This window comes from Neodiprion pinetum, chromosome 5, assembly GCF_021155775.2.
Source record: "Neodiprion pinetum isolate iyNeoPine1 chromosome 5, iyNeoPine1.2, whole genome shotgun sequence".
Classification (NCBI taxonomy): domain Eukaryota; kingdom Metazoa; phylum Arthropoda; class Insecta; order Hymenoptera; family Diprionidae; genus Neodiprion; species Neodiprion pinetum.
The window spans coordinates 9444010-9465627 of NC_060236.1; the positions used below are offsets into that span (position 1 = coordinate 9444010).

At 34.1% G+C, this 21618-nt stretch overlaps 3 protein-coding genes across 8 annotated transcripts; 1 reads left to right on the plus strand and 2 right to left on the minus strand.

The window, feature by feature from the left end:
- Positions 1 to 237: 237 nt before the first annotated feature.
- On the minus strand, positions 238 to 4629 carry LOC124220347 (RING-type E3 ubiquitin-protein ligase PPIL2). The gene is made up of 9 exons (XM_046629082.1): positions 4487 to 4629; positions 3412 to 3778; positions 2858 to 3023; positions 2253 to 2401; positions 1909 to 2032; positions 1675 to 1823; positions 1441 to 1592; positions 1009 to 1347; positions 238 to 525 (listed from the first exon to the last, which is right to left on the minus strand). The coding sequence occupies exons 1-9, from the start codon at positions 4516 to 4518 to the stop codon at positions 438 to 440; spliced, it is 1566 nt and encodes a 521-aa protein (XP_046485038.1). The 5' UTR covers positions 4519 to 4629; the 3' UTR covers positions 238 to 437.
- Positions 4630 to 5385: 756 nt separating this feature from the next.
- On the plus strand, positions 5386 to 12522 carry Ubc2 (ubiquitin conjugating enzyme 2). Of its 5 annotated transcripts, XM_046625823.2 has the most exons (7): positions 5386 to 5824; positions 6023 to 6068; positions 7976 to 8107; positions 8214 to 8264; positions 8635 to 8767; positions 9198 to 9345; positions 9705 to 12522. In XM_046625823.2, exons 3-7 carry the CDS (start codon positions 7977 to 7979, stop codon positions 9800 to 9802), a joined length of 561 nt encoding a protein of 186 aa, XP_046481779.1. In that variant the 5' UTR covers positions 5386 to 5824; positions 6023 to 6068; position 7976; the 3' UTR covers positions 9803 to 12522. The 5 variants fall into 5 exon arrangements, with proteins under 5 accessions (XP_046481779.1, XP_046481776.1, XP_046481778.1 ...); XM_046625820.2 differs by lacking the exon at positions 6023 to 6068 and having other exon boundaries at positions 5387 to 5824; XM_046625822.2 differs by lacking the exons at positions 5386 to 5824; positions 6023 to 6068 and adding an exon at positions 6108 to 6268.
- Positions 9463 to 21618, minus strand: LOC124218905 (CD63 antigen). 2 transcript variants are annotated; one of them, XM_046625818.2, is made up of 6 exons: positions 21168 to 21618; positions 20539 to 20727; positions 18525 to 18695; positions 15700 to 15918; positions 15514 to 15575; positions 9463 to 9481 (listed from the first exon to the last, which is right to left on the minus strand). In XM_046625818.2, the coding sequence occupies exons 1-6, from the start codon at positions 21228 to 21230 to the stop codon at positions 9478 to 9480; spliced, it is 708 nt and encodes a 235-aa protein (XP_046481774.1). In that variant the 5' UTR covers positions 21231 to 21618; the 3' UTR covers positions 9463 to 9477. The 2 variants fall into 2 exon arrangements, with proteins under 2 accessions (XP_046481774.1, XP_046481773.1); XM_046625817.2 differs by lacking the exon at positions 9463 to 9481 and adding an exon at positions 11626 to 13997 and having other exon boundaries at positions 21168 to 21617.

A 21618-nucleotide genomic window follows, 5' to 3' on the forward strand; every position in this document is an offset into this window, starting at 1 on the left:
GAAGTGTTTGCAATCAAAAAAAATCCAGACCCCTGAAACAGCATATGCAAACACAGATGACAAAACTGCCTTGAAGCAATCCGAAATACAATACTTCATTTTTGAAAATTTTATTATTTATGAAAATAATCTTCTCGCAAATTTAAAGATGTTAATATGGCCGACAAATATTTTTTGGTGACTATTTTCGATTCAGAAGATTATTTTTGGTTTCAGTTATATTGCAATGTAACAGACTTAGGCAAGCTAACATAACGGATAAATTTCTAGTATTAGAATAAAGCGTTGAGTTTTTTTTTTTTTAATATTATATTTAGTGAGTGGAAAAAAAAATATTTAAAAAATTTGAATATTTTCAACTTTGTGGGCAATATTCAACACTGATAAAACTATACAATTCATGAATATAATTACAATGTATTTTTAAGGATATTCTTTCACCACGCAGAAAAATTTTTAAACGTATAAGATGCATCTTTAATCTTCTTAGGTTTTGGCTCACTGCTCGTGTCTACCTTTTCAGTCCTGCAAAAACCGTACAATTGTAAAGTTCAATAATTACTAGTAAAGATATTTCGATATTATTTGTCAAATGTATTATTTATTATTAGTTATATTAGTATAAGCAAAGAAATTCATTAAATAAAACCGATTGAGAATGATTGTAGGATTTTATAACGCCAGGATATTTTAAGGTTTTCTAAGACTGTTCACCACTATGATTTGATACTGTCAAGAAATTTTAAATTCATATGAAAAATATGTACGATATGGAATAAGTGAAGTATATTGGGTTAATGATATTATTAGTGATCCCTGCTCTATTGCATATTTTGATTTGGTCGGACAAAAGATGCAAAGAAAACTATTGAAACGTAATGAAAACAATAGAAGTTTCTTAGACTTTTATAATTTCCAATATATATTTTTGTACTTTTATCAGTCGATAAATAACATTAAATATGTAGATGAGTTCCTGGTTTTTTAAACACAGGACAAAATACTTACTTTGTTTGTTCGTCATTGAATTGCACATACTTGCCAACACCACTACGATACACTTTGAGTACATTGCCTCCTTCATTTTTGTTTTTAGATTTTTTATTTGATTCTTCTAGTGCTAATCTTTGGATTTCAGCGGCCCGTTCAGCTGCTAATTGTTCATCAGCTTCCTGAAAAGGATCAACAAAGACTTGGGCACGCTGTACGATTATATCTTCAATCGGCCTGTCTTTGTTATCAACTTCAATTTTTTCAATCGCATTCAGCGTGTCTAACCCTCCAACAATTTTACCAAATACTGTGTGCTTCCGATCTAAATGACGGCACGATCGGTAAGTTATGAAACTGTAAAAAAATAAATTTGTTCAAGGTAAATACGTTCGGTGAGTCCAGTGAGTGAAGTACTGAACATTTTGTACTCTTTATCAACAGACTTACAATTGAGATCCATTGGTATTGGGACCAGAATTTGCCATTGACAAAATACCTCGTCCCTGGTGAACTAAATTTGGTTTGAATTCATCTTCGAACGGCTTGCTCCAAATTGACGTCCCGCCATTGCCAGTGTTTGTGGGATCCCCTCCTTGTATCTGCACCGAAAATGAAGCTCCATACATCAATGCTCGTATTATAACTTGAATTTTGCGATGAATATGCATTGTAAAATCATACCATAAAGTTTCGAATAGACCTGTGCAGTTTGGTGCCATCGTAATACCCATCTTGACAATGTTTCATAAAGTTTTCACAAGTTTTCGGAACCACATCGCAGTACAACTCCAAATTTAGGGATCCAAAGTTTGTAATGAACCGTACGTAGCCTGAAAATACCGGCGGAAAAATGTTTGCATGTAAATTGCATTAATTGAAAACTACTACAATATATTCATGTGCACTAAAACTTACCTTTTTTTTTTACCCGTTCATATCGTACTAAATCTTCTTCTACGATCGCTGCTTCATGTGTCGTTTCTCTTGGCATTACAGTCGATGTAAAGCCTGCAGCCACAGCTCCCGTAGAATAATGTGCCTGAAGTAACACAACAATGCAGCCATAAGTATGTTTTCGGCCTTTGAAGATATCTACGTGGTCATGTCAGTCATTACAGCTCCGTATATATTGGTTAACAATTCATCACTGAATAAAGACTTCGAGATGAATTTTGGCCAGGTAAACAAGCTGATATATCGAAAGGTACGTAACGTATGCTATGTAATCGACAAAGGATCATCACTGTCTTCTCTCTTACAGCATTGAACTTGTCCGCTTTATCTTTAGTGGACGTATCTTTAGGCTCCACAGGCTTGAATTCTCTGTTCAACTCCTCCAATATTTCTCTGGTTTCAGAAGATACAGTTTTTAGTTTAGCATTGGGATCCTTGCGCTCCTTTGTTATCTCTGCAGTATATAAAAATAGTATTTATGAGCATCGTCATAAAATTGGCATATCTAAATGATAAAGTATAGAAACTAGAAGCAAATTCACGTGACAAAAAAATTAATTTATGGTCAATTCTGGATTCCACAAACTGTCTTCCAATTATTTTCTTTTTGAGTTCAATATTAAACACATAAATTCTATTAAGCCTATTCTATTTCTATTTGGTAAATACCTATGTCCTTTAATTATTTTGAACAATTGACGTCTCACTGTACAATAAATTAAATTATTACTGAATACAGCAATGCTCTTAATAGTTTGCTGTAAGATCATAAATGTTACAACCGAAGATACCTAGATCATTTGAGCAGTGCTTTCAGTATGCATCAAGTTTTTTGTTCTTTTCATGCTTTACTTATTTCCCATGAGATGGTGTAATATAGTAAGAATTTTTCCACAAAAGAAAATCAAACCTTCGTCTTCCACTCGCAGATTGTTTTTAATATGATGAAAGGTAGACAAATTGAACTTGTTTGCGTTGCTAGGGTCGTGAATAGTGATTAGATCCTTCCGTTCAAAAGGCTGGTCGTTTATCAAGTCCTTCCAATTTCGTGTCTTTATGTTCAACTGCTCAACTGCCTGGAATTAAGAATTCAAGTTACAGACGAAACTTTGCTACCTAGACTAGATAGAACCACATCTGGCAGATATACATTTTTATTTTCATCTCGAACACATTCGTAACGTATTTTGACCTCTTAGGAAGATTTCCATAAAAAATCTTACAAACGTTTAGTGAAATTCTATAATTTTGGTTGATAACAAAATTGATTAACTTAGATATTTCTTTGAAAATCAGTAACTACAACTCGTCGCAATATTCTCAACTGCTGATGGCGGGCATAAACGGATAATTCGCCACCAGCAACATCTGCAACCGACTAATTGAGATTCTATTACACTCATACCTTCAAATAATATTTACAAAGCATATTGCACTGGAAAAATTCCAGTTAGCCTGACATACCTCATAGGAATAAACATTTCCCGTTGTTTTGACGGCCACAATGTGAGAATGTTTAGTGAATACTTTGAAAAGAACAGGGCAGTGATACTCGCCCTCAGCATTTTTATAGAAATTTAATTTAGTCAAAGATTTGGCATCTAGAGGTTTTCCTGTCACTGGATTATGTTTGAACCTCTTAATATAATCCACGATCGCCTGCAGCTCAAACACATTTCCATCCACATCGCAGTACGGATGTTCAAAGGGTTGCAGGCTCACGCAGCAATGATTGTACGGCAAACGACGGAATGTTGTGTCCTCTGTTGATTCTAATGTTCCCGCTTTCTTGCCACCGTACAATGTTGTCCATTCCGTATAGGTCAGGTACCTAAAGTGAACAATTAGATTTAACTTATTCATGTTGCCATGTAAACCCAATATGATTTTTAAACATTTTACATTTATACTATGTCCTTGATTAATTTGACTACCAAATTAAATATAGATGCTAAGATTGTTAGAATCCCCTAAATAATTCAATAGTTTCAGTATTGACTGAATTCCTGCAAGCATTTATGTAAAGGCTTTCTTGTTTTCTGGAAAACCCGACTTGATATCATTCAAATTGCATTAAATTGCATGCAGGACGAAAGTATTAAAATATAGTTGAAAAATTAATAGTCTCCAACTTTATAGTGAAATTTGAATCGGAATTCTTCGGGAGTGTAGATCAAATCCTGCCAGATTTAAGTTGATTGTATATTTTGGTAAGAATGTACGGAAAATGAAGTAATACATTTGTAAAAGGTAGATAACTAGAAATTGAATGAAAGTTCATGTTACGGTGAAGGTTTTGTCAATTTTTGCATATTCATCATCTCTGAAATAAATATAATCAAGTGTTCATAACAATGAGACAAGGTCGTCTCATAAGTTAGGCAGTTTAAGTGAACATCGGGATTGTGAGATCTTTATTACGATGTTAAACTTTAACATGGCCCAAATATTGATTCGACCATAACCTCAAAATTTTAATAGAAGATTATACAATTCACTGCTGATGAAGAAGGTTTTAAAGGGCTTCATAAATACTTACATTTTATCTTTTTGATGCTGTCGCTTCCCCATGGTGATAGTTTCCTTGTTATTCGATCAAAGGGAAAAAGTTTATTATATGTTAACTTGTCAAAATAAAGTCCAATAAGCACACGCGTTCGAAGCGCTCTCTACGACTGTGTCACTTGCTGGAAGCAAAGTCACTCTAGGAACGCTAGTGAAGCGCTTCAAAATTTGGGAAGTGTTTCCGGCAGTGATGTTCAATCCTGGCACTCGATGACTTTGAGAATGGATGGTCGGTAACTGGGAATATAGTTTCCCGAATAAATTGAGAAGGAAAATACTGAATATATTTTCCTTCTCATATTTGATAACTTGATAGGAGTAGCGTAAGTGCTGCCAGACTTAAGGTATAAATATTCAACAGAATTGCCAAAGAAATTAGTTATTATTGGTCAGATACCGACGATTAACAATTTCGCGAACAACACCATCATTTCGGTGTCAAGTGAAACAAAATTGATGTTTAAATTTTTAACGATTCACTTGAAACTGCGGAGCATCCATACTGTCATAGTTTTATGAGCGTGGTCTGTTTTTATATGCAAAATATGCAAAGTCCGTAAATGGAACCGCCATATTTGAGCACGAAGTAGCGCCGATATTCCCGTCGTAGTAAATTTTCTCCCCAAATTTAACGAATAGCTCGATGCTCGATGATTATATTCTTTCCCAATCAACTCGTTGCGAGAGTAAAAATCGGTTTGATAACTCTCCTAAGGAGTAATTGGTAGAATTGTAGAAAGGGCAAGCTCGGTCGGTCAAGAAGAATCATCAAGCCGCGTGTAAGCGACAATAAGCCGTTCGGTTGAGAACAACTGGGCAGCAGCAGTCTTCCGGGGGTCAGTCAGGAGAGGGCGATTCAAATTCTTCCCTTTGTGCGCTTGTGTTTTCTTTGGTTGGTTACAGCAACAGCCAGCAGCAGCAGCGGAGCTTCCGATGAAAATAAAAAATAGTCCATTAGCAAAAACGGGGTAAAGGAGGGTATCGGCGTATGTTTTAGGCTCGTGGTATCTTATGGCAGTGAGCAAATGAGAGCGTGAATTAAATCAGTGATTAATAAAGGTTCAGGACGCCGCGTTGGGTTCGCAGTCGGGTTATTGGGGCGGCCTCCAAGGCCTCAGCCAGAGGAGTCTGAAGACCCGAGCTGCACGTCGCGGCGGTGCAGCACCTCCATTATCCAAATCCGGCGAGCTCTCGCCGTTGTGTTTAACGTTTACCTCGACACCCGGCAAGCATACCGGCGATCAGCCGCCAGTTCCGACCGCCGCTATTTGCTTGTTTGCAAACACGCTGTCCTACGCGTTTCATACACAAGGTACATACTTATTACATATTCCAATGTGATTGTCTCCCCGTGGCTACTGGTCACAGGTTCCCTCGCGTTTGACACCGCGGTTAAAAACACAGTCACCTCTTTTTCGCTCTATGTCTCGATTCCTCTGTTCAGTGGTTTTTGTAATTTATCTTATTTTCTCCTACTCATCATTCTTCATTTTATATATCATTTTTTCAGACTAACTGCAACTGAAAACAAGTCTGTACTGTGTGAGTGCGTTTAGGTAATACATGCACAAATTCGCTCCTGCCTTAATTCCCTTTCGCTAACTTATTTATCTAGTTGGCTTGTCGTTTCTCATGTCAACGTGCTCGATCGCCCGCTCGCAATCAGTGTTGTCCGTTTACTTTGCATTTTGCCATATCTACGATATCTACAATCTGCAGACGTTTTCGATCACCGGACGAACAGCACCGCAAATTCGTGAGCTCACCTCCTAGACGTAGATACATACGTACATACCTAGCATGGGCTTGAATAAAATATTTCCAAGCAGACACACACACGCACGTAATTTCACGATACCTACGGATACCTCGTCCCATTGATATTTGATGTTTTTTTTTTTTTTTTTACGTTGCTCTCACAATTTTGTTATTCGGCTTTTAATTTTCTCAACGTATGTATAGTTCGCTAATCTGCCACTCATCATTCCACCTTGATCCGTTTTGTTACTTTTTATTTACTTAGCTCTCAACACAGAGAACAAGCGAACATTTCATTCACATAATTCTGATTCAAAACTGCCGTCACAATTTACATGCCGCTATTAGCTCCTAGTTTGTGGTTAGAATCTAAAGATCATGTAAGTCTTCCCAACTTTCGTACATCGTTTTTGCTGTTTATATACATTCTTTTTCCTTACGCATTGCATTCTATATATCGCATTAGCAAGTACAGGTGCTCTATATTTCCATGTGCTAAATTTGCATCGTTACGTCTCAAAACAGTTGTTTGCACAATTCGCTCAGTGGTCGTAATATACGCTTCTTAATACTTGATATGTATCAAGGCAACGGCAAGCACAGGTTATCCGAATACTTGTCAAACAATTAACGACCTGCAACACTTTTATCAATGACATACAACATGTTTGGCACCTGCTTTAGAATTAGTCATGAATTGTATATAGTATGTACATTATTTCCTTTATTTTTAAAAGAATCTACCATCGGTATATTCCTGAAGCTCTATTGAATCGCTGTAGGACTAATGTACCCAGCAATATTGGAAATTTCACCCATTTTCTCTAGAAACTTTGTCTAATTTTTCTGAAAAAACGTTTTAATCTTGTTTCAATTTTTTTGCTTGTAGCAATACTTTGATATTGTAATCGCACTTAATTGGTGAGGCTTTATTTCCACGAGCGATCTCATTCTCGATCGATTAAAATGAATTCAATGTTACATTTCTGTGGAATATAAAATGATGGTATTGTATTTAGATTACTTTGGTTGAACTTCGTCTGTCAGACTCCTCAAATGAAGAATAAAAATCCAGCCGATCCAACAGTACTACGAACTGATTCAATTGGACACTTATTTCAAAACTTTGCATTTTTGTAAGGAAGCTGTTCGTCACTCCTTATAAAAAAAATGGATACAATCGTTTGTTTTTAAGTAGAAACTGATTTTCTTAAGTTGGTTCACATATCGATAATTCTAGACTTATTGTTATAATAAAAATAATAATAATAATTAATAAATTTTTACATATATTTAATCACAAATAAAGTATTGTATAAATTAGATATTGAGGCTACTCTCAATTTCTACTTGTAATGACGTTTATCAAATTGTCAAGCTTAATATTGAGTGTTTATCGTACATCATTCACCGTTTACATTATTACTTCTTATAGTCTAAGTAACTTCCTACGTTTGTTATTTCCAATGTTCAATCCTGGCGTATGATAATTGGAGAAAGATCTTATTCTTCGTCATGCTAATACTCTGTGACATATTTCATCGAACTAATCATCAGAAGATGGTAGGCAAGTGAAGAGTAATCAAGTGCTAATTAAGTTCAACAAAAAGTAACTGTTCAATCAGTACCTGCTACGTATATATTTCATGTGCTACATCGATTGATTGATGTGAATATTATTTTATATGTTTATGTTTCGTTTAAGTATGTCATCCGGGGCTGGATCAAGTGGCACAGGACGAGGCCGTGGTTCCTCTCTGGCAGATAACAAACCAGAAAACAAGGAGGCAAAACCGAATCCAAAAATGTCTAAGGCACTAGGAACTTCTGCGAAAAGGTATTGATCGTGTAGAGAATAATGATTTCTCATATTTTCTGATGAATAAATCCATTGTTTGCTAATTATTTGGGTGCAAAACTTACAATTTTAATCCATGTTTCAGGATACAAAAGGAACTAGCTGAAATCACTTTGGATCCTCCACCTAATTGCAGGTTTGTAGTATATGTAATAATTAGTCTGTATAAATAATATGTTCAAAAACTGGGGCCATCTATTCTTTTTGAATATAATTTCTGCGCTTGGGCCGATTTTTTTTTTATTCTTCCAAATGGTAGAAATGTTGGAATTCTAAAAACTATTTCATTGAATTATTTGATAAAAATTCCATTTAAAAAATTATCTTCCTCATCTTCTTCACAAAACTCTTAATTGAAAGACTAGAATCAGAGTTTTTTTAATGCAATCTCATTAATAGTAACTATGTATGGGTGAAATATATTTTTTCTTAACAAATTAATGAACATATGAGCTTCTAACTATTTGTAAGATGTGATTTTTACACAACTCTGTATTTCTCCACAGTGCCGGGCCTAAGGGAGACAACTTGTACGAATGGGTATCCACTATATTAGGACCACCTGGTTCGGTCTACGAAGGAGGAGTATTTTTTCTGGATATTCACTTTTCTCCCGAATATCCCTTCAAACCTCCTAAGGTATGCAAAAGATTGCAATCATCTCAGTGGCAGCTGAAAATTAGTACAAAATTTCCAGTATTATAACTGATAATGAATACGAATTGAAACACTAAGAAAAGTGTATGAGAAATTCAGTTGTTCATAGTTTCAAATAAAATTTATGTATCAGATTTTTAGAGGACTACATACAGAGGAACTTTGCACTTTTTGTATGGAAAACCTCTTTTATTACTGCTGCTAAATAAATTCATAGTAACATTCTGTGGCTAACATACCATTTCCACACTTTTTATGTGAAAACTGCTCATCAAGGCGCGCACGAAAAAATCATGATTCATAAACTTCCATACATATGAAGTCATAGATGTAGATGCAACTAATGCAACAATATGCATACGTATTACGACTGTTATTGCGTGGGTATCTTGAATTTATTGTATATTTTCAGGTCACGTTTCGAACACGCATTTATCACTGTAATATAAATAGCCAAGGAGTAATATGCCTGGATATTCTGAAGGACAACTGGTCGCCTGCCCTCACCATTTCTAAGGTTCTACTCTCCATCTGTTCCCTCCTCACAGACTGCAATCCAGGTGTGTTGCCTCGTTTTTCACTTAGTTATCGTCTATCGCGTTTACTTCGGACGAACAAAAGACTGAGCAATAAATGTGTACGGGGATTACAGTCACTTCTCGCAATTGAATTTTACACATTCCAAATTTCGTTTACCTGGAAAAAATGTTTGCTAAAGTCAATTCAGACTGAATCAACAAATAAGTCACATTCCTTTTTGAATTTTAATTTTTTTTCGGTGCTTTGTTTGATGAGATAAGTGCATTTCATCTGTGTTGAATTTATACCAACAATTTCCGATTTTTTCGGTGAAAATTATTCAAGTTTACTTTAACGCTGTTAGAAAGGTGATAATAATGTGTGATGTGATAAATTTCAGCTGATCCCTTGGTCGGTAGTATAGCAACGCAATATCTGCAAAACAGGGAAGAACACGACCGTATAGCACGACTCTGGACCAAGCGCTACGCCACATGAACATTTATTCAACTCTTGAATTTGTCTCCTATTAGCCTCATGCCAATGTATCACCAGCTGTGAGCTCTCGTTGTTACCTGGCTGATGTAATCCTTAAAATGTTTTAACTAGAACTGCTTAATCGGGGCAGCTTTGAACAACAGCTGAGGTGTACAAACTTGAGAACAGCTATCGGCGTAAATGTGTTGTGCTTTTATGTTGAATTGAGTATGTCATGTGCCTAAGACGAATGAGTGTGAAAATGAACGAACAAACGAAGTAATAAGAGTGATCGAGTGTATGTGTGATTAAACTATGAATCGGCATGAGCTTGGAGAATTTCAACCCAAACTATGACAAGCTAGTATTTAAATTGATCGTATTGGCAAACGAACAATACTGTCCGATTATACTGATACTTTAAGGATAGGAGAGGTCACGAACTATAATAATATTAAATGATAAACTGTAAGTAAATACCTAGGTACTTAGATATTAAGATGCGAATATAGAGGCCCAACTCTCTCACACCCCGATGATCATACCTTTCGCCACCACCCATCCAATATTTTTGTATACGCTCAACTTTAATATTATCATCATATTTTTTAATTATTAAGGTAATTTTAGATTTTTCCATCACTCATCACTTAATTGGTATTATTAATCGTTGTGTAAAGACATTGATTTTACAAAAATTACTTTATCTAAGAAAAAAAAAAAAAAAAAACTGCCTGCCTGAATTCATATGAGTTGTATGTCATCAGTGTAACACAGTGTCGTCTTCATCGCGTAGTTAACAGTGATATTCGTAAACCGTTCAAGTGTTTGGGGCCACTTGCTAAAATCATTGTAATTGTAAATAAATATTATTTCCTGTATATTCAAGTTAGTATAATCAATATCATTGTAACTTTGACCTGAATTTTTATCCAGCTGCGGGTAGAATAATCGTTGAAGATTAGTCAATGTGTCTGGCTAAAATAATGTTTTTGTTTATTACATTTTCATTTAAAAAAGTATATTAGTTATCGATTTAATGCGTGAAACAATGGGATGAAGTTATAAGCTTAAAATCAGAAGAGTAATAGTTATGATTAATTAATTGTTGTAGTATCTGCAACGGCAGCCATTACTATTAAATGTGTTCAGCCAAAAATTAGCAGTTTTAGGTGAGAGAAATTAGTCTTCAATTTAAAAAAGTATAAATGAAACTTTTGTTCATTCCTTGGTTTTTTTTTTTTTTTTTTTTTTTTTTTTTTATTGTATTTTTTAAATATATGTATTTCTATATAAGCTAATTCGAAATTATCAACTGTCAGAGATCTCTCAATTTAATAATTATTTATTGATTTCGTAATTAATGTGAATCTCTCTGATTTCCTTGTGCATTGAAGATTCCCTCATCATTATCATTTATATAATTATTATTGAACATTATCATTATTATGATTTCACGAGCGATGCAGTAATGGAAGTTGTGGAAAATTGTTACAGAGTTATTTCACGCGTAAAACTATTATGTGGACATTTTAAATACAAATGTGGGCTGTGGTACTAAGTGCAATTACTGCAACTTCCTATTCTGAATGACTCTGTGTAGAAGAAACGTTCAAGTTTCGTTTAATATTCAATATGGTAAATGTTAGTCTGCTAGTTAGTGGCATTGATATCAAGATTAAATAAACTACATTATACATAATCGTGTCACTTATTTCTTTCCATAACCAGTGGTCTCTGATTTTTTGTAACATCTTCGTACAATTATAAGAAAATGGTAAACCAGTAAAATCAAATATTTCAAAAGTAGACATTAAATAACAGGTTTGAAATAAACGAATACGTAATTATAGTTTATTTATTTTAATGAGTTATAATAGCTAGACAAATATGTGCTAAGGATAGACAGTATTAGATCCTTATAAATGAGTAGCCAAAAAGTTATAAAGTACGAGTAAACAAAATATTACATTCAATGTGTACACTGAGTAATAATTTCAATGGATAGAGAACATTTTCCTTCCTTCGTTATTTTTTATAATTTTTATTATTTTTTTTTCGGAATTTACCACGAGCGATCAAAATTTTATGTCGTATAAATTTATGTATACAATATCTCGCATGGAAAAATATTTTAAGTTGTTAATACTGATTATCGTAATAATTGTCAGTCTCATCTGAAGTCTGATTGTAAATGTCGTTCTGATACACGTGCACCGGGGATGGATCTAAATCATTGATGAAGCGATCATGATTTAATTAATAGGTAATACAAATTTTAAAGGAGGAAACTTAGAGCTATAGTGCTGTAAACAATCTTAAATAAGCGAAATTATGTGTACCATATTGTACCCATGACTAAAAAACTCTCAAGAAACTATTCTAACATATACTATATGTAGATTTATATTGTAATTCTTCTCTTGCAACATATGTATCACTTCATAGACATGACTGACTACTTTCACTATGATGTGTGAACAGATTATTTTACTGCTTATGTGTTGACGAAGAATGAAATTTTAATTTTGACGAAAGTAAAAAACAGTGTTCATCATGGCTTAATCGGATGTTCGAGTAATTAATGTTTTACACAATTGTTCCATATAATTATCCCCAATAAATTTCATTCAAAGACCAAAAGTACGTATCTCATTGTGATATCGAAATTTATCTCTCAATAAATCAGGGTATGCTTCCATTACAGTCGAGTGAAACATTCACTAATTTTTACTGTTTAGGCAATCGAGGAAAAATCGAACATCCGTAGTCTGCTTCAATAATTGTCAAACTTTCTAAATTCTTAATGACTTAGATCAGTAACGTTAGTTGTTATTTTCTTTAGCTTTAGTAACATAAAATGACGTAAATAAAACTAGGATATGAAGCGTTATACTAATATAAAGAAATAAGACCATGAATTGCAACTTTGAGTCTCTTTTGAGTTTACGGTTCAACGAATTTACAGATGGCACGGTAATATTACGCATATATTGATCGAAATTCAATTCTTTCCCGTACTACGTTACTATGACTTTAGTGCATGTAATTACTAAAATTGTTCCGTTACTGTGAAAATTGCATGTACTGCATAGGTTTCATAATTAAGTTGGAGAATGAAACATAAAATGATTACTTTGAAATATGTGGAAAAGGGGGTTCAAAATTTTAATTACAACTCGCTACTTCTAGTTCGAGAACAAGTAGCCAGTGCCAACCTATCTAAGGAAACAAAGAGAATCAATATATGAGGAGAGTTCACTGACACAGATACTGAATTATTGACAAGAGTGATGTTACCATATGCATCATACTGTTCCATTTCTTTTACATACGGTATGTATGTACTGTACATACATGCGCCACAAATCCGAGTACCTAGAAGTACTGAATTTTTTTATATCGATATCATCAATGTTTCTTGCAGCAATGATTCACATAACATTTTGGCAAAGATTTTACTTGTATTTTCTGCCGTATTTTTTTTTTTCTTTTATTTATATCAAACTACATATACAGATGTAGTAAAATACAAAATTACTCATGTATACTTATACGTATCACACTATCGTGCAAGTTGTGTGGACGTTGTATGCTCTTTCCTTAAATTATCATTTTTTGCTTGTTTCATATCTGACATTAAATTTGCAATAAAGTATACTCGTTGTCAGTCAATTAACTACGGCATTGAGAATTTATCGAGGTTTAGTCACATTGAAAATATTATTCAAGCTGTAAGAACTTTAAACTTATTTTACGGCAATAATTCAAGCCGACAATTTAATATCCAATTATGGAAGAAATCGCACTGATAGCCGTTACATATTTTTTACTCGTGAGTATGATAGATAAAGAGTATAAAGAGGAATAATGGTATTTTACCATAATCATTCCACATTCAACGTTGCAGAGAGGCAAAAGACTCATGTACGGTAATACTCCGTATACTTGTGTACATCCGTAAGAGTAACATATGAAACATTTGTAAGGCAGGAGCTCGGCATTTTTATCTTCTACTGATTTCTGGAATATTGTTGTCTCTGATTATTTTTTCACTCCGTTTAATGCTCCACTATTCCTCTTTTGTTACACGTTCGTAAGCACAAGAAAACTACAATCGTAATGAACCGTATGAATAATCAGCCAACAATGTATGATGAACAATATAATGAAATGTGCCTCCTAAGTGGTGGCGGATCAGTGTGCTGTGGTTTCACTGTAATTAAAAATGTTATGGTATCATTTGAAGTTTTTTTGCTGGTTAAAAGATGAAACTTCATATATATTTCGTTTTAAAGATGAAACGACACATAAAAGTGCACTGAACAACGAATAAGCGACACACACTATAGCTGAAAAATCTACCCAAGTATTCCCTAAAACATTTCACTCGAGACCGAAGTTTTCGGAGAACACTAAGTTATTCATTTGACGTAACATAATTATCAATATATTTCATAGCCAAGATTCGCCATTAACGTGAGAATGATTCAAAAACCTCAATAGTTATTGAGAGACTGTTAGATAACTCCACGTTATTTGTAGCACATCGGTACCATCTTTTTATATTTATTATTATTCTCTTTCAACACTACGTAGACTTTACAATGTAGAAAACAATAGAATATCATCTTAATGTTATATAAATATGTAGTTTAATCTTATTAATATCAGTATTATTATTATTATTATTATTATTATTTAAACTTTAGACTTCACGTAGCGTTTCCATATTATATATATATATAGCATAGGTAGTAGTATATACTATATGTTGTCAGTGTACTGTAATACAGATTCAAATAGTTAGTCTGCATTTTCATTATTTTGCTAATAAAATTATTTTTTAATATATATATTATATGTTTACACTATATCGGTTGCATGTTAATTTGACATTTTTTAGAAGAATTTTTAGAAATGAAATTGGTCAAGAGAAAAATACAGCACATGCTACAACGTTCAATATAATTTTAGATCACAGTTTCCCTTTAAATTGTATATTTTGGACTTACACCGCGCGACAAGATACTTATCATTGTAAAACGGTGGATAAGATACATATCAATGTTGTAGCGTAGCATTATTATCTTTCATGTCCTACGCAAATTTTTACGGTAACATGTAATCCCAACATCCAAAAAGTAATTTGCAAAATGCAGTCGTAAATATTTTACTGCGGCCTAAGATAGTAGAAATTGGTAATAGATAACTATTTTTATGGGAGTTAAACACGTCTCAACCTTAACGGCGTGACACAACATTTGTTAGGCAATCCATTTAAGCGTTGCATGTAAAATATCTCAACTAGTCGCGATAAATGACATGGACCAATTTGAAACAGAAAAAAAATCACCCGAAATTTAACGCAAATAATATGCAGAATATGTTACGAGAGGAATTAAATTAAATAATTGACCTTAGAATTTCTACAAACAGTATAAAAGACTACCCTATCTTTTGATGAAAAAATTATACTTCAGCTTTGCGTATGCTATAAAAATTAAAATTAAAATTAAGACATGAGTAGGAAAATAAGAATTTTCGATTTAAAAAAAAACTGTAATGTTTGTGAGAAATTGTGCAAAACTCATCTGACAAGTAACTATACATATCAAATGGCAATCAATCTTACAGATAGGAACACGGTGTAGACAGTGTGACAGAACAGAATTTGTAGAAAGTGCATGGTAGGCAGATTACAGTGAAAATTCATATCTGTAAACGCTTACACAGTCTCATACTCGCGCCGGATGGAGCGAGCCAAGCAGCACGCAAAGATTACTCCGATCAGCTGGAATAAAGAATAAAATACGTTCAGTCACCTACTAGATCTACAGATGCATTACACTGAGTTCTAACATGAAAATATTGAAGAAAAGAAAGATAAAGATAATTTTGAAACATTATAGACTTACTTGAACCAGAGCAATTCCAATACCCACACCACCGATGATCACAGCATTATCTTCAATTGCGTTTTGTAATTTCATACTACAGCCCTCATGACGAATCTCAATTAAGTTTTCATCACATTTCTTATCCATATCAAGTTCGGTGCAGCATGTCTCTGGTAAATCGGTGGTTTTAAATACCTTCTCCCAGTCCTTTGGGCCATCCATACCGCAGCAGTCCAACTAAAACAAAAAATTAATTTAGAAAACGGACCAATCAAAGCCTGACTCAATTTACAACTGCTCTTGACAAGAGGACAACAATTTCGTGAGGATAGAAGTATTGATACTGGACTTCATCGTTTTGTTTTTACTAAACCTCCGGGTTCTCGCATGAACTAAGCTATTGATTTGAAGTAATTTCCAATTTCGGTTTCTACAGTTCTCAGTATATCGGAATTTACTGATCGGGACTGCAGACAAACACTTGTATGCTTATGGGGAATTTTATATGAAACAGAACTTTTCTCCTTCATGAAAAAATAGATAAATTGTTTTATTTAGTATCTGGGGCGGGCTCTCGTTTTTTCGTAGATCAGCTATGTCCACAAGCAAGACTAGTTGAAATTGATATTAAAAGTTACTTTGTTGGTGCAAAACGCTTCACTGGTCATTTAGTTCGCATTGATATTGCATCAAAATGGTTATTCTAAATAACAAGATCATTGAATTATTTAAGTACTTCAAGTAAATTGCTGGTCAATGTTGTTGTTTTTTTTGCACCTATCACAGGCCTTGACATTTATGACAAATGGAACAATCTGCCAACTTCATCATCAATACTGAAAGTATCTTTTTATATTTCTCAATGTTGTAGTCCGAGCAAAGATTTTCAACTTACTCGGAATCCACATATCTCATCAATTGAGTAATTATTCCAGATCTCTGTGTAAGCAATAATTTTGCACATCTCGATCATTGTACATTATTTCATAATGTTTTGGTTCGTGCATAAAGATGATGAGAAGTACATAGTGATATGAATGGTATAGTTAAAACGTGAATCAACATCTGGTAAATTGATCCGTACAGTTTGTCTTATGCAATAGTTTTCCTTTCACCCAAGCCGTGCACGTAGACCAGAATGACTGGCGACTGGAAGTTATAGGTGATAATAAAAACCTACCATCTATAGCTCGTTGATAGAGTTCTATCAAATGCAGTCACCGAATCAACTAGTCTTATGGCACTCTCACCTTGAGTACAACAATTATTTTCTCTCAACTCCTAACACAGCAGGTGTAACTTTGACCGTTGCCAGTGGTTTGAATATTCTATGAGATTCTACAATAAATTCAATCTAAACTGAATAATTTTTCCAAGAAGTTTCTTTTTCATGAAATTCTTTGTTGCCAAAGTGACAAGTAAAAGGGATAATTCAAGGTTACGCTAATCTTCAAGACTAACTACAAATAACAAGCTTCCTTGATATTAGTTTAGAAAAAAGCTCAGACTTTTTTTTAACCATAAGTCAATTGTGAAATAATAGAATTTTGGAGTGTATTGAAAAACAGATGTTTAAGCTTTTCAACAAAGATTTTATAAGATTACCGTTCGTTCATTCTTCTTCTTATTCCTATACGGATACGTTACAAAAAGAAACAGTCGCCTTGACGACACTAACTGTGATAGAAACTTACGCAGACTATGTGGGTCAATAATATTTTTACATATTTCTTCTACAAATATTTCCTGACCCATGACGAACTTCTTTGATATTTTTATAACTTTCAGAAGCTAAAAAATTTTCTTAACAGTTCCGGTCTTTATTGGCACCCTAATATGTCAATGTTTATTTGCTCATAATAGCTATATGTAAAAGACATAATGGGAATACTTTATATCATGAATAATTGGAAAAAAGCACCGTAAAACATTTTTGATATTTTCAGTATCAAGTTAAAAATAATTTTCTACATATCAGAAATCTTGGTGATCACTGTCCATGTAGATTACCAGCATCGCCGTTAAGAGAAGCGATTTTCTGATATATTATATGCTAGATGCTATACTAAAGACTATAATACAAGACTTGGCAAAAGGAAATTCAAACTGATAGAAATATTGATTGACACAGAGAAAGAGGCTCTTGCTCAAGTAGTTTGTATGTGTTTTACATTTTAAAACAGTCATAGTCCACCCAAGTGTCGTAACATAAAGCCTGAATTATTTAAGTGGTAAAAATCAATTAGGTATTAATAAAATGCCAAATAGGTCAGTATCTGACACACTGATGGCAAATACCAAGAATTAAAAAACATGGTGCAGATGAAAAATTACGTACCTATGCCTAGACACAATTATGCTTACAAAAATAGTTGCCAGTTTGTTAAAAATCAAAATTCTTATAATGCTCAGATTGTATATTCCTACGATTTCCTGTTTTAATCACACAAGATTTCAATAGTTGGAATTCTTTTCTTCTTCTTTTCGTTGGCATGAGAGATTATAAAAATTGGTATAAAATAAAATCTAGCAGTAAATAAAAGGAAAATCGCAAATTAGCAACAATATGAATTTGATAACTTGTATGGAGAAATCTACATCTCACGGTAAAAGATGTGTAAGGAAAAATGGTAAAATAAAAAGAGCAGAATCTTATAGAAAGCTTCCTGTAGGGATAATGCCTCTAATTAATTATGGCAGTCAATAATCAAGCAATTGCTTAAAAATTTCGTAGGATTTGATTAACTTTATGAACAGACGAAAAGTTTTATAGGATTCGTTTTCTTAAGTTTTTAGTTAGAGCGGGTAATCCGGAGGTGAAAATTATAGTTAAAATTTCGTACGTCATGCTGCATGATGTCCCACGAACTCTTGGCTTCTTTGTTAGTTAAATACTCCGACATGGTAGTATTCAGATGATTGTCAAGCATCGTTCCGACTTCGTTCCGCATCATGTATCCAGAGATGCCGGCACCAATTTCCAGTGCAAATATCAAGAGCAATAGAAGAGAGAACTAACAAATCACAAAATGATTAGGCTAGAATAGGATTATTATTAATCTATGAGTACACAGGGATTTGGCACAGTGAAATAAGATATATCAGTTGGATTTGCTATTTATATGCTACACTTTCAGTATTTTGACACAACAGAGGAAAATTAAAAAGTTCTAATAAAATTCGTGAATTGTAAACTGAAATTGAGAAAAATGTTCCTGCACTTGAATGACTTATACAAATTTTCCTCTTTGTTTTACACATGTTTAAATTCAGCTCTACTCAATATTTCAAATTGTTTCAATTTTTAAGTGAACTTCTTGATCTATGTGAAAAGTTCATTTTGGGTTGTAAGTAAAAAATTTAAAAAGAAAATGACTCTAATCTGTTGGCTGGTTATGAAGAACATTGCAGCCTGACAGAGAATTTATTGGTCACAATTTATAGTGAAAATACATTTGTGAAAAAAATTAACAGGCTCATTTTTGGCCGAAGAAGATCTAACTCTGAAACGCTTTAACTTTGCGTAAATTGCAAGTAGAAAGTTGAAGCAAAAACGATTTTGATGCTGAAAATCTGGCTTCAAGCTTCATTTTCTAGATTTAGTCTATACGCATTTTTCTGTAAGTCACACTTGTATTTCGGAAGTGAACCTTCAACTTCGTATAATCAAACGCGATGAAGAGAATTTATTTTATATTTTCAAGATAGCCATTTTGTAACATGTAGTTTTCCCTTCAGAATAGTTTTTGCAAATTTTCTCTGAGCCTTTTTGTAGACAAGTTATCCAATATCAAATTAAAAAGTGTCCGAAAAATTTTGATCCTATATAACAAGTGCCAGAGGTAAACGTACAGTCGCTGTTTTATTGGAACTTCAATATCTTTGGTATTAAGGAAGGTACGAAAAATTTAAAAACAGGGTAATGAAGAGGTATCTCTAATTCTTCAAAATGGTAAGACGGGAAGACATGATCGCCATTTTTATGGAAGCTATTCCGCGGTAAAGTTCAAATTTTGATTACTGAATTTCAAAGGCCATCTTTGGAAAGTTGTCAAATCTGCTATTGCCGTTGAGAAAATTTTTTAAATGATTCAGAGAGGCGATATTTGAAGGTTCAAAAATTAAAAAAAAAAAAAAAAAAAACCATTTCAAAGTTAAAACTTCAAGCCGAAAAGTGGCTGTCTTGATAAACTACTATAAATTCTCTTAATCGCGTCCGAACACGCGAAGTCGAAGGTTCACTTTAGAAATTTGACATCAGTGACTTAAAGACGGGACTACTCGCGAAGAAATGCGTACATACTAAATCTAGAAAATGGAGCTTAAAACCAACATTTTCAGCTCCAAAATAGTTTTTGATTCAACTTTCTATTTGCAATTTATGCAAAGTTACAGTGTTTCAAAGTCGAACTTTTTTCGAATTTAATCTCTGGTTATCTTTAACCTGAGTTTAGACAATCGTGGTTTAATCAAGAAGTTGTGGAACTGGGCCTTAGCTATCAAAGAAAAATATTGGTATAATTCCCAAAATTATTTCTCAAGGATATCCAGTACAGTAGTCATATGAGGAAAGAAATAATTTAGAAGGTTTAAAGTCTTGAAAATAATAGCGGGAATTTTCGTTCTTAGTCATAATTTGAATTGCAAATATCAATTTCAGAAAATTTTGCGGTTACAAAAAAAAAAAAAATAGGAAAAATGATGTTCTCAAAGAAGGGGGGGGATGAAACGGAACAAATGCCGAGCTGCTCGGTAAGGTTGCGGGGTTACAAGCGTGGGTCGGTACGTTATTCAGGTGAGATACGCATACCTACGTATACGTATAAACATCGTATTTCAGTCATATGTCAAGCATACCGTTATGATCATGCAGTGGTTCTCCTTGACAGCTCCGCAGCAGCCGAAAAACGATACTAGGAATACGATGATTCCAACGACAATCATGAGAACGGGAGCGGCGAAGAACCACGGATCCACAAAGTTACTGTACCCCTTATACAAGCCGAGTATAACGGCGCCGACCGAAATGAAAACGATTCCGGTTATCTGAAAGTGAAATAAACGTCCGTTAGGTGATTAAAAATAAGCAATCCTATTCTCCAGCAGGCTTGGCTGAAAATAACTTCTAGATCCGTATCATCGGTGCATAATGTGCACGCTTATCGTTGCGGTTATTCACGGGACGCCTGTGCCTGCACGTCCTTTCTTTCCATTGCTCGCGTTTATTGTCGTACGCCTGTAAATCGGACGTACAGAATAATAGAGCCGAAGACACGTGGTAGTCAATGTGTGAAAAAAATAAACGACAAGAATATCAATAAGATTGACGTTTTATGCAGCTTCTTTCCGCCCTGCGATGCATTGTCGAAGCCGTTCGGTATATTATTTAGCACTGACTCGTCTCTGTCGGCTTATACACAACTCGCAAGAGATATTACACGAACTGAAAACTATACTCTTGTAATTTATTAGCGTAATATACTTACGGCGAATACGAGATTGAAGAGAAATAGCAGGTACTTGACGCACGTCATACCACCGGACACCATCTTCACGGTTTAATTTATGTCAAACTTCACCGGTTAATCAACAACAGAGACTTCCGCCGCACTAACGATACTCGACTGACACCGGGATCGATTATCCGTAACACGTAAAGCGTATAGACTCCTCACTTCTACTACTAGCAGAGGGCCTGGAACAATTAATTGTCTGGCAGGCTGTCGACTCCTCGAAGGCTCGGTCTGCTATGAAGTACGCACGGATATTTTTGTTGTCTGTCGTAGCACACCGTTGCGCGCGCATTTGCTTGTCTCCGAACGGGGAACTACTTTCTATTAGTCTCGCAATAATTGTATTGTATTGAATTTGTATTTTATCCACAAGAAAAAACTCCTCGATGTACACGTATGTGTACACAAAGTGGCGCTAAAAAAG

Coding starts and splice junctions, on each gene's coding strand:
- LOC124220347 (XM_046629082.1), bottom strand. CDS start 4,518: ATGGGGAAGCGACAGCATCAAAAAGATAAAAT. Junction 3,779..4,486: donor CAGCATCAAAAAGATAAAAT/GTAAGTATTTAT, acceptor TGTTCACTTTAG/GTACCTGACCTATACGGAAT. Junction 2,402..2,857: donor TCTGCGAGTGGAAGACGAAG/GTTTGATTTTCT, acceptor TATATACTGCAG/AGATAACAAAGGAGCGCAAG.
- Ubc2 (XM_046625823.2), top strand. CDS start 7,977: ATGTCATCCGGGGCTGGATCAAGTGGCACAGGACGAGGCCGTGGTTCC. Junction 8,108..8,213: donor CTAGGAACTTCTGCGAAAAG/GTATTGATCGTG, acceptor TCCATGTTTCAG/GATACAAAAGGAACTAGCTG. Junction 8,768..9,197: donor ATCCCTTCAAACCTCCTAAG/GTATGCAAAAGA, acceptor GTATATTTTCAG/GTCACGTTTCGAACACGCAT.
- LOC124218905 (XM_046625817.2), bottom strand. CDS start 21,230: ATGGTGTCCGGTGGTATGACGTGCGTCAAGTACCTGCTATTTCTCTTC. Junction 20,728..21,167: donor TCTTCAATCTCGTATTCGCC/GTAAGTATATTA, acceptor TTTCACTTTCAG/ATAACCGGAATCGTTTTCAT. Junction 18,696..20,538: donor ACCACTGCATGATCATAACG/GTATGCTTGACA, acceptor GTGATTTGTTAG/TTCTCTCTTCTATTGCTCTT.